The 12,968-nt window shown below is 42.0% G+C and overlaps 1 protein-coding gene across 3 annotated transcripts in view; it reads left to right on the forward strand.

Annotated features, from left to right (window-relative positions):
• The window catches only part of med14 (mediator complex subunit 14), a 43,891-nt gene that overhangs the window by 28,581 nt on the left and 2,342 nt on the right, over positions 1-12,968 (forward strand). For 2 of the 3 annotated variants that reach the window (XM_057852808.1, XM_057852810.1), the window contains exons 19-29: positions 1,188-1,334; positions 1,538-1,782; positions 1,874-2,143; positions 4,555-4,798; positions 6,766-6,888; positions 7,055-7,231; positions 8,137-8,375; positions 8,447-8,626; positions 8,728-8,835; positions 10,279-10,404; positions 10,479-10,668. In XM_057852808.1, the coding sequence (XP_057708791.1) occupies positions 1,188-1,334; positions 1,538-1,782; positions 1,874-2,143; positions 4,555-4,798; positions 6,766-6,888; positions 7,055-7,231; positions 8,137-8,375; positions 8,447-8,626; positions 8,728-8,835; positions 10,279-10,404; positions 10,479-10,668 (2,049 nt within the window). The remainder of the gene's footprint in view (positions 1-1,187; positions 1,335-1,537; positions 1,783-1,873; positions 2,144-4,554; positions 4,799-6,765; positions 6,889-7,054; positions 7,232-8,136; positions 8,376-8,446; positions 8,627-8,727; positions 8,836-10,278; positions 10,405-10,478; positions 10,669-12,968) is intronic. The other variant, XM_057852809.1, reaches the window with a different exon arrangement.

Here is a 12,968-nt window from a genome sequence, read left to right on the forward strand (position 1 = left end):
AAATTCATATATTTATACTAAAACGATGTATGTATGTATGTACTTTTCCAGCGTTATTTCGCTGTGTAAATGCATTTATAATGATAAAAATATGTAGAGTATTTAAACATTGAGAAAACTTGCGTTATTTATTTTTTTTTTTTGCCAACTCGAGATTAAAATAAATCACAACATATCCACTATCCACCTGTTAGAACACACATGCAAATATAAAATATATAAATGTTTATTGAATATCCATCTTACAGTCTTGTTTAACTGGGAGAATTTGTTACAAAAGACAGGCTATAATTTGTTATAATTATGCATATATTTACTGGCGTCACCAAACGTGATCACACAAAACGTAACCACGCATCGTACCTGAGTCCTCACAAATAAAGCATAAAATTTTGTTTTTTTTTTCGGGCTTGTGCCTATAAATAAAACATCAAATTTTGGGTTTTTTCGGGCTGGGCTAGCAAATCAAAGGGAGTGTGTAGTAGTTAATAGTTTGAGGTTGTTTGTGTGTTTTGCTTTTTTAAGACAGTTTACAATATTATTAGCATGTTTTACTCTCTGATTATGTCATTTCTGTTTGTTATTTATAATGTTTTGTGTTTATCATTTAATAAACAGGTCAGGGTCTTGTTACCAACCATTATGTGTTATTCCAACTCACCTAATTCAGCTGGCAAGTTGTTATCAAGACTACTAAAACCCTTTTCAACATGAGTCTGACAACTAAGTAAGGAGGCTAAATAACTTTAAACTTTAATACATGCTCAGAGAGGCCGGTATCGGTATCGGCCAGTATCGGTATCGGATCGGAAGTGCAAAAACCTGGATCAGGACATCTCTAATATCGCCTACTAAAATTTGTTATCGCGATAGACCTAGTACTACTACTACTCCAGTGGACAATCTATTGAAAATGTATCATTAGCTAAACTTGTCACTGCCAGCTCGCCAGCAAGCGCATTACGACTTTATTTCAACGGGCATATTTTTGAACAGGCATTTTAAAGGACAGCGTTTTGACTCCTCAGCCAATCATACAGTGAGAATAATGTAACGTCCCCATCAAACGCAGGCCCCTGAACATTTTGTGCAACCTGAGCTGTTTGTGTACCTACACGGATTCATTGTTTAATCAGAAATAATCATTGCAGCCCTTCATCCCTGAACTCACGTCTTGTCATTGCCAGCCTCCACGCGGCACGTGTACCTCACCTATGAGAACCCCTTGTCCGAGCCTGTCGGCGGACGCAAAGTGGTTGAAATGTTCCTCAACGACTGGAGCGCCATCAGTCAGCTGTATCAATGTGTGCTTCACTTCTCTCGAGCGCTGCCAGGTACCGGCGACCGTTCACGAAACCGCCACCGTTTGGAATTGACGTTCGGTACAGCTCGATCTGTAGCGTCTATGTATCTATTAAAACCCGAAATATGAGCGTCATGTATTTCATAAACCGCTAGTTCACACCTGCACTCGCTTGAAATCTACACCATTACATCCGTACCATCTAAGAATGATTTTCTCTTTGTGACATCCCAGAGTTGCCCTCGTATCTGGGCTTGTTCTCAGAGGTGCGGCTGTATAACTTTCGCAAGCTGGTGCTCTGCTACGGCACCACCAAGGGAAGCTCCGTCACCATCCAATGGAACTCCAACAGCCAACGCTTCCACCTGTCCCTCGGCACGGTGGGACCCAACTCGGGCTGCTCAAACTGCCACAACATCATCCTCCACCAACTACAGGAGATGTTCAACAAAAACCCAAATGTCATTCAGCTTTTACAGGTAAACACAACTGAAGGCATTTACCATGGAGTAAACATTAGCCACGAGAGGGCGCTCTTGGTTTATGGATCTTCTTAAACTGTTCTCGCAGGTGCTTTACGACACCCAGGCCCCGCTGAACGCCATCAACAAATTACCAACCGTGCCTATGTTGGGCCTTACCCAGCGCACGAACACGGCCTACCAGTGCTTCTCGATCCTGCCCCAGTCGCCCACACACATCCGACTAGCGTTTCGTAACACGTACTGCATCGACATCTATTGCCGGAGCCGCGGCGTGGTGGCCATCCGGGACGGCGCGTACAGTCTCTTCGACAACACCAAGATTGTGGAGGGTTTTCAACCGGCCCCTGGACTCAAGGTAAATTGACTGGAGTCACTCACATTGATTTTGGATATGTACCGTATTTTTCGGACTCCAAGTCGAACCCGAGTATAAGTCGCACCAGCCATAAAATACCCAACAAAGAGGGGAAAAAAGATATATTCCGTATTGGCCCGAATATAGGACGGCGGCATTTGCGTTGAAATAAGACTGAAAAAGTAGGGGTCGTCTTATATACGCAGTCTAGACATTATACCCATTAACGACGCTAGATGGCGCAAGATATCATTGACGCGATGTTCTGTCAAGACAGATCTCAGCTACTCTCAAGTTTAACCAGTTTGCCTTATTTTATTGCAATGTTTTTCCTTATTCAGATTTGTTTCAAGACTACAGTTAGTTAGACCTCACTTTGATGGTTAATGCAGTTATTACAATTTTTTTGTTTTATTACAAAAGATTGGTTTATTTACATTTCAAAAACCGGAAGCCATTCATTTACGAATGTGATTGCACTTTAGTTTACCTATTTAAATGTTCAGATATTAAGATTTGAATGAGGCAAAAAAACATGCTATTTCTCTCAAATATATTGTTATAATCATGTTTCAGATGTACAGTAATTATTTTCTGTAAAATCGGTGTTCAAAAAGTCTTTTTTTTTTTTTTTTTTTTTTTTCCAAACTTGAGTCTTGAAAAAGAGGGGGTCGTCTCATAATCAGGGCCGTCTTACTGTATATTCGGGACAATACGGTAAGTAGCACCGGGGTATAAGTCACATTTTTGGGGGAAATTTACTTGATAAAATCCAACACATAGAACAGATATGTCATCTTGAAAGGCAATTTAAAATAAAAATACACTAGAGAACGACATGCTGAATAAGTGTACAGTTTGATAATGTTACATGATGCATGAACAACGAAATGCGAACGTGGCCGGTATGTTAATGTAACATAGTATTAAGAGTTATTCAGATAAATATAGCATAAAGAACATGCTAAGAAGTTTACCAAACCATCAGTGTCACTCCAAAACACCAAACTAACATGTGAAATGATATAATAATGTGTTAATAATTTCACACATAGGTCGCTCCACAGTATAAGTCGCACCCCCAGCCAAACTTCGAAGAAAAAAATAAACCTGCGACTTATAGTCCGAAAAATACAGTACTGTATTTTCCGCAACGGAAAGCCTTAAAGGGTAGCGTGGGTACAAAGACATGTAATTATTAAAGCTAAATGGTAGAATGAGTTATACTAATTTGTATTAAAACCCCTCTTAATGTTTTAGTTTTGATAAAATATGTAAAATTAGTTAAACTGGTAGGTCCACATTGCTGTTGACGACGCAATGCACTCTGGGCTGTGCCGCTTCCACAGTGCCACTCTTTAGCTACATAAAACGAACAGCAAAAGGTCTCCAGCGGGATTTGAACCCACATTTTCCGTACGACAGACTAGCGTGTAGGCCACGGGACTATACTTCCAGGTGATGTGAGAGGCATGATTTTTAATTTTTTATAGGACGCACCACAGTATAAGGCGCAGTAGTACTACTATTAGTAGTAGTAGTGGTTCGCGTTTTGTTATGTATCCACAAGATGGAGCTGCACTAAAGGGAAGGTCATGCCATGATTAGCAAAATTCCGACATATAAAAATATACAAGCACTCGTCTTTGAAGGCTAGCATTGACTGTAGAGCTGTCCTGACTAGTCGACGTCCTCGATGACGTAAATGCGTGGACAAGCACAACATCCCATCGACGGTTAATGAAGGGTTAAAAAAAAAAAAATATATATATATATATATATATATGCTAAAAAAGCGCACCAGAGTGGCGAAAACATTGACTTATTCCAACGAAGCAAAGGAGGGTACACTGTTTAATTTTAACGTGATCAATTTTTAAAAAATTAATTAACGCCCGTTAACGCGATAATTTTGACAGCCCTAAATACTATTATATATAGTAGTGTACTATAATATTAATGCTAGATTTTTTTTTTTAAATAATTGTTTTGAATCATGTTGGAAAAGCGAAGTCGGTGTTCTGAATCTGTTTACATTCCATTCTATTGCACTAGTTAATGCTATCAGCATTTGACCTCATTGTTTATTTGTGATTTATTATTTACGTGTTTATTTGTACTTTAATAAAGAATTTAAGTGTTCCAAAATGTTTTTTGAATTAATAATTGTCAACAAAAATTTCATTGCTAAATTAGTTTTAATGGGAAAAAAAAAATTTAAATTAGTCGATTAATTGTAAAAATAGTCGACTGACTAATCAAGAGAAAATTAGTCGTGCCATTGACGGCAATAGACTTCCAATCCAATTTGAACGATCGGCCCGACATCCCAGTCCAAATGGAGTTGAAGTCTATCGCCTTTGATGCTGGCCAACGAGTTACTACTTAAAAACATTTCATGTCCGTTTCAGACGTTCTTGAGCATGTTTGTAGACAACAACCAGGACGCACGCAGGCGCTCGGTCAACGAAGACGACAACCCCCCGTCCCCGGTTGGCGTGGACATGATGGACACCCTGATGAGCCAGCTGCAGGCACAGCCGCAAACCATGAGGGCCGCCGGCAGCGGCGTATACCCGCCGCTTACTTCGCCTCCGCCGAACTACCACGCAAACGTCACGCCTTCGCCTTCTATGATGCCCACGCAGTCGCCAGGTATTCACGGAGAAGTGTGCCGAGGGTTAGCGTTTGATTCATGCGAGCTTCTTCGGCGCGCCATTAAGTGTCACCACCATGCTGACTTTTTTTTCTAATATGCACGCAAGAAGTCCCGCCCCTTCCATGTTGCCCCATCACAGCCCTCCGACCGTGCTGCCGAGCTTTTAGCATGTGTATATGAGTAGTGTTGCACCGATACCACGCTTTTTGAGATGCTAAATTACTTCATACTTGAATGTAAAATAATTGCTGTCGTGGCTTGGTTGGACACTCCTTAATAACCTTTGAGAAAAAGGGAAAAAAAAAAACATAAAGTACGGTAAAAATTTTGTGAGGGCACAGTCAATGATACAACATTAGTACGTTAGCTTAGCTCACATGCTAATCACGTTTGCTAGGAGACTACACAAGTTTGCTAGCTTACCTTTCCCCGTTTTACCTCCTCCGAACATAGCAAAAAACAACAGTTCTCGATACATGGGTCAAGAAATGATGCAGTGAGTTAAATTTGGGGCTATTGACGTCATTTTCTGTTGATTTTCAGTCACTTTCTTTTGCTTTTGGGACATTTACAGGTCACTACCTGTTCATTGGTCACATCCTGTTGATTTCGGGGTTTTTACGATTACGAGTCACCTCTTATTGATTTTGATCACATCCTGTATATTTGGGGTCATTCCCTGTTGATTCTGGGGCATTTCTGGTCACTTCCTGTAATTTTGGGTCACTTCCTGTTGATTTTAGGGCATTTCAGGGTAACTTCCGTTAATTTCAGGTGGCATTCTGTTAATTTAGGGGCATTTCTGAGTCACCTCTTACTGATTTTGGCTCACAATCTGTACATTTGGGGTCATTCCCTGTTGATTTTGGGGCATTTATTGGTCACTTCCTGTGATTTTGTTAATTTCAGGTCACATTCTGTTAATTTAGGGCCATTTCCAAGTCACCTGTTATTGATTTTGGCTCACTTCCTGTACATTTCGGGTCATATCCTGTTGATTTTGGGGCATTTTTGGGTCACTTCCTGTAAATTTGGGGTAATTTCCTAATGATTTTAGGGCATTTCCAGCTCACTTCCTGTTCATCAGTCACTTCATGTTGATTTTGGGGAATTTCAGGGTAACTTTCTCTAAATTTCAGGTCTGTTAATTTAGGGGGATTTCCAGGTCACTTCCTGTTGATCACGGGATATTTACGAGTCACTTCTTATTCATAGTGGCTCACGTCCTATACATTTTGGGTCATTTCTTGTTGATTTTGTGGCATTTCTGAGTCATTTCCTGTTGATTTTGGGACATTTCTGGGTCACTTCCTGTACATTTTGGGTCATTTCCTGTTGGTTTTGGGGCATTTCAGAGTTGGTTTTTCTAAGTTTCATGTCTGTTAATTTAGGGGCATTTCCGGGTCACTTCCTGTTCATTGATCGCTTTCTGTTGATTTTGGGGTATTTACAAGTCACTTCTTATTGATTTTGGCTTACTTCCTGTACATTTTGGGGCATTTCCTGTTGATTTTGGGGAATTTCTGGGTCACTCCCTGTCCATTGATCACTTCCTGGTGATTTTAGAGCATTTCAGGGTAGCTTCCTGTTGATTTCAGAGTATTTGTGAGTCAGTTCCTGTTGATTTTGGGTTACTGAAAAGGAAGTGACTCGAGAAAGTCCCCAAACGAATCAGAAGTGACTCAAAATCAACAGGAAGTAACATGTAAATGCCCTAAAACGAATAGGAAGTGACCTGTAAATGCCCACAAAAGACTGCTCTGTTTTCAGTGCTATTTGACGCCGCTAGATGTCCAATCTAATCAAAATGAATTGGCTGTCTGCTACACACATGCATTTTCGTGTTGTATCAGGGCCCCTCCCGATAATCGTATCAGTGCAACATTACATATGAGTGCGCGCGTGTGAGAAAGAGTGCGAGTGACCTGCTCAGATTGACGAGATGTGGTGTATGTATGTGCAGGGAACATCCATGCCTCTGGCTCCCCTAGTGGAGCGTTGAGGGCTCCCTCTCCTTTCGGCCCCACCCCGTCTCCATCTTCTCTGGGCATAGCCATGGGTCAGACAAGCTTTGCCAGCCCCCACGGTAAGATGGTCACAGTTCTGGGGGCCTGTCTGAACCTCCCTTGCCCAGCTCTTGATTCGGCTGTGTAGAGGACAATAAAAACACGAGGCTTTCAAAGGATCAGGCATTCAGTTGTGTATTAGTTTTGTTTTATGTGTCGTAAGAATGTTGTTCAATATCTCACTAGGTGCTCTGGACCCCAGCTCTCCCTACGCTATGGTGTCCCCGAGCCACAGGGGACAGTGGCCGGGCTCTCCCCAGGTCTCAGGTCCTTCTCCCGGGGCGAGGATCCACGGCATGTCGCCTGGGAATCCGTCACTGCACTCGCCCATTCCCGACCCCCATTCTCCGCGTGCCGGAACTGGTAAATTGCCATTATCCAAATACAGCTTGTACATCATAACCAAAAAAGTAAACATGTGTTAAAGCAGTGGTGTTTGAACTAAAGCCCGCGGGCCAACTGTGGCCTGCCGAATAGTTTTGATCGGCCACGAGCAAATGATGAAAAGCAGCCTACACTTTTCAGCTTTAATACTTGATGGAGCTTGTCACTTATACTGGGGTTGTCAAAGTCATTCTGGACACATTTATGGCAATTAGATCTCATGGGGGTCAGACCAGTTTATTTTTTGGCCAAATAAGGGACATCATTCATTCGCCCCTTCCTGTCAGAATGGATCGGCCGTCTCTGCTGTCAACGGCACTGACAGATGAGCATAGATAGCCAGTCTAGCAGGCAATGAGCTCATTTTGTGTCACTCTCTTCTCATTTTAGTGTACTTAGGGGTAGGGATGTCCCGATCCAGGTTTTTGCACTTCCGATCCGATGCCGATACTGGCCGATAACCATACCGGCCTATCCGAGCATGCGTTAAACTGGTCTTTTGGACGTCCGCGCAAGATGACCCATTCTTCACATTTTTTCCTCCGAGTTTTTGGTTTCGGCAAACATATGAAGAAAACATCCTTCATATGTCGTAATGTCTAGAGTCGTTTCTACAAGTTCCATAGCAGCAGTATTTGATCGGCATGTTGTTTTTTGAAAGATTATCGGAGAAAACAAGCGGAAATAACATGGATTGTAGGCGAGGGCGTGCCTGTAATGACCCACTTCCGCATTACGATGGTGACGTCACTGTCTAAAAATGGCATTCGTGCGGTACGCTATTGGCAAAAATACACTAAACCATGTCGCAAAGTTACCAGAAGAGGATGCTGTAGGACAGCACAAAACTTCAAAAGCTTTTGTTTTTGGATTCTTTTGTGCAGGTTCCCAAATCATGCCCACCAGTATGCCTCCACCCCGCAAGCTACCTCAGCGCTCTTGGGCCGCCTCCATCCCCACCATCCTCACCCACAACGCCCTGCACGTACTCCTGCTGCCTTCGCCCACCCCGTGCCAGGTGCCGGGCCTGGCGGGCAGTTACCTCTGCTCGCCATTAGAGCGCTTCCTAGGTTCGGTCATCATGAGGCGGCACTTGCAACGAATCATCCAGCAAGAAGCCAACGTGAGCCATTTGAAAAAAATCATTTTTTCCCCCCCTCCACGCTCCCAGTTAATACCACGCTTAATACGCAGCTATCCGTGGTGAACTCCAACGAACCCGGCGTGATCATGTTCAAGACGGACGTGCTCAAGTGCCGTGTGGCTCTGAACCCAAAGAACTACCAGACGCTGCAGCTCAAGGTCACACCGGAGAATGCGGGTCCCTGGTCCCAGGAGGAACTTCAGGTGCTGGAGAGGTTCTTTGAAACGCGGGTATGTACAAGCGCGCAAGATTTGCTGCTAAATCCAAACAGATAAGAGTCGGTGTGTTTTCTTGTTTTCCCTGATGCCTCATACAGTGTTGTCTTTTCAAGGTCGCCGGCCCCCCGTTCAAGTACAACACTTTAAATGCCTTCACAAAGCTTCTGGGGGCGCCTACGCACATACTCAGGGACTGTGTGCGCATCATGAAGCTTGAACTGGTTGGTTGGATATTAGAATCAACATCTCAATATTGATATCAAGTTTTTTGACTATCTGCAGTTGGGCATGGGCATAAAATTAGTTTAAAGTGGCATTAAAAAGCATTAAATGAGATTTTTATGACGCCTGTGTAAGTGACTCAGCCAAGTTATAGATAAAATATGCGACTTATTGTACAGAAAATACGGTATATTGGTCAATATCCTCATATCTCTGGATGATTTTGTTGTCAGTGCCAGCCAATGACTTAAGACCTAAGCAAAGCCATGTTTAAACTCTCAAAACAAAAAATTTATTATGGGGTGATAACTAGAGGTGGGAATCTTTGGGCACCTAACGATTCGATTATGATTCAGAGGCTACGATTCGATTATAAATCGATTATTGTTGACTATTACTATTTTATTACTATATTACTATTACTATTATTACTATTTTAGTATCAAGTTAACATTTAAAAACAATAATTAATATACTCAAATGACCATTCTGGATCAGCAGCTTTAAACTACATTCAATTCATTTAATGTTGTGAATCAACTGTTAAGGTTGATAAATTGCTCCCGTCATTCTACAATTACCCTTTTGTCTACTTTCGACATGTGAAAATGGTGGACATGTGTTAAAACTATTTTAAAGATGGATTCAAGTTATTATTTTTAGAGCTGAAACGAATACTCGAGTAACTCGAGTTTAAAAACTGATCCGAGTAATCGTTTAATTTTGACAGCTCGAAGAATCACGCTTTGCTCGGACTACTTTTGATGCGGGACAACGCGCTGATGAAGCAATGAAGGAAAAAAACAAAACTTACTTCAGCAGACAGCCACTACAAACGACGCCGACGTTGCTAAAAACTAGCCCGCATGATGCTATAGTCGTAGCAGGTAGTGTCTGATGCGTCTCATAGAGATCACATGTATGTTCGGTTGGAAGGTTCGCTACAACAGCCTTGCAGGGAAGTCTATTGCTTTAAAATGGCGGCCGTTTACTAACGCCCGCATCTAGCTTTCTGTACATGTGCTGCTAACGCCACCGAGTCCATTTTGCATCTAGTCCTATATAAATGTTATCTACCGTACCATTATGTGGACGTACTTTGTAGCAGCTGTCGGCAGCAGTCAAGTATGTTGTTGTTTTTTTATCTCGCGGCATGAGTTGAGCTAGAGCCGTGAGTTGAGCATTGGCATTACCCGAGGGGCCGGGTAATGACAAGCATGATATATAGCTACTCTCGCTCTGTTCCTCATTGCGTCCCGAAGACCGTGCGGCGCGCTTAGTGTGTTTTACTTCCACTTTACTTGACATATTTCAATAATGGGAATTTGGGTGTTTGTGAATCGTTCTCGAATCTTCCACGGCCGAATCGCGAATAATCTAAGAATTGGAAATTTCGCACACCTCTAGTGATAACCCCATGTCATGTGATCTTCCTCTCGCAGTTCCCAGATCAAGCTGGCCAACTGAAGTGGAACGTCCAGTTCTGCCTCACCATACCTCCCAGCGCTCCCCCCATCGCCCCCCCTGGAACCATCGCCGTGGTGCTCAAGTCTAAGATGCTCTTCTTTGTACGTCCACGTCAACCTAAAATGTTACACCCTTTGGAAAGGTCCCAACAACTTTTGTACCCTCCTTCCTACAGTTGCAGCTGACGCAGCGAGTGCCCGCGCCGCAGGACCCGTTAAGCATCATCGTCCCCATCGTGTATGACATGGCAACGGGCCTCACCCAGCAGGCCGACATTCCCAGGCAGCACAGCTCTTCTGGGGCGGCGGCACTCATGGTCTCCAACATCCTGAAGAGGTTCAACGAGATGCACCCCGCCAGACCGGGTAACTCTGCTTCCCAAATCACTTGTTAGCTAGTCTTGTTAAGTGTATGACTATTTTTGGTCATTTAAAAGAAAATAGGCAAATACTAAGCAATTCTTCTTACCATATTTTACGGACTATTGTAGGATCAGTGGTACTAGTAAAAAAATGCGTCAGAGTAAGAGGAAAATGTAACAGATGTTGTCTTTCATTTATCGTCAAGAAGCTCAAACGCAGTCACTAGCATAGGCGGAGTTTGACTTTTGTAGGGGCGGGGCAAAACATATTGATGACCCCGAACGCAGTGTTGGCAATAAAATGAACTTACTTTACAGTTCCCTCCATAATTATTGGATTTATAATAATTACCGTATGTGTTTTTTAGCTTCTAATATTTTTTTCATTTTCATTCAACTACTAATATGGGACCTTAATGGGGAAAAAAAGAGAAAAATCCAACCTTCAATACAAGTGCATTTATTCAGTGGGGAAAAAATCCCACATAAAGAAATAATTATTTGACATCAAGTCTGGGGACTGAGATGGCCATGGGAGGAGCTTGATTTTGTGTCTGGTGAACCATTTCTGTGTAGATTTGGCCATATGTTTAGAGTCATTGTCTTGCTGAAAAACCCAGTGACGACCCATCTTCAGCTTTCGGGTAGAGGGCAACAGATTTTGATTTCAAATGTCCTGGTATTTCAAAGCATTCATGATGCCATGCACCCTAACAAGGTTCCCAGGGCCTTTGGAAGCGAAACAGCCCCACAGCATCACTGACCCACCCCCATACTTCACAGTTTTCAGCATGCGTATCTTTTGTGGCACGCCAGACCCACTTAGAGTGTTTGTTGCCAAAAAGCTCAATCTTGGTCTCGTCTGACCAAAGCACACGGTCCCAGTTGAAGCCCCAATACCGCTTGGCGAACTCCAGACGTTTGCGTTTATGATTGTGAGTGAGGAAAGGTTTTCTCCGTGCATGCCTGCCAAACAGCTTGTTGGCGTGTAGACAGCACCTCATACCCACTGTGAAGTATGGGGCTGGGTCAGTGATGCTGTCAAAAGCACTGGCATAAGTGAATGACTTTGCTGTGTATAAGGTTAAAGTAATGATTATTGACCTGTCTAAAATGACATGTTTTTATTCCGCCAATTCTACCAGTGGGAAAGCATAATTTATTATTTATTTATGATAACACTAGCAGGTTTCATTCTTTTTTTCGAGAGCTGCTGCATAGATTTCATATTTTTTGCGTTGTTTACGTTGAAAGTTTGCACTTAAATAACTTACCTCTTTTGTTCAAAACACCAGGAAATACAGTCATTGAATTACTGCATTTTATCGTTGTCTGTCCCTGGAGTTTTATTTTAATATCAGTCCCACCCAACAAAATGACGGTCATATAGTAAGCTTTATTTTATTTATTTTTTTCATCAAAAATAAAACATAACATTGGTATGAAATGTTGTTGTTAAATTTTGCTATTAGAAATGTGGTCTTTTTTAATATGTTTAAAAAAACGTACGAACACACGCAACAAATGTTTACTATCGTATCGTTTTCACTTTGTATCGAACCGTCTCGTTCTTAAACTGTATCGAATTGTATCGAATCGCTCGGCCTTAAAAATGCATCGTTTTTTAAAACGAATCGTAACCTGTGTATCTAGATACATATCGAATCGGCTTCACGCCAGAGATTCCCTACCCTAACATATATATACCAGAGGTGCACAATAATTATCGGTCCGATAATAGGAATTATGACGTCATCCCAATAAATCCGATAACATAATATATTATCGGCCCTATTAATAATACTTTTGGCACGGTGTCGGATTGGGATTTGTGCATTTGTTTCCACTCCTGTTTTTACAGTATGCAAAGTTTTGTTACTGTCTTTCAGTTTCAGTTTATTCGCACATCAACAAATACAGTACATGATCATACGCTAGCAGTTCACATGTCAAGGTGGGCGAATCGGACACTCCAAAGAAGCTATTCAAAGCTTTTAGCAGGGGCCCAGTTAGACAAAACACACATACACACATGCATACACACACAATTAACTGTGGGCAATTTCAAAATTTTGGTTACATTGGATTTGATAAGAGACACCAGTAGTATTATTCAAAGAATCAGCATATTATATATACATTGCTAGGAGATGAGTTTTGAGTTTTTTCTTAAAGATGGAGATGGAGTGTGACATTTTAAGTGTTTCATCCAGTTCATTCCAAATCTGTGGTCCTTTGCACACAATGCTAAAACTTGTACACTTTAGCCTTCGTTTTTTTCCTGTGATTTGATGTTTTCTTCTG

This window comes from Corythoichthys intestinalis, chromosome 12 (genome assembly GCF_030265065.1).
Source record: "Corythoichthys intestinalis isolate RoL2023-P3 chromosome 12, ASM3026506v1, whole genome shotgun sequence".
Taxonomy (NCBI): Eukaryota; Metazoa; Chordata; class Actinopteri; order Syngnathiformes; family Syngnathidae; genus Corythoichthys; species Corythoichthys intestinalis.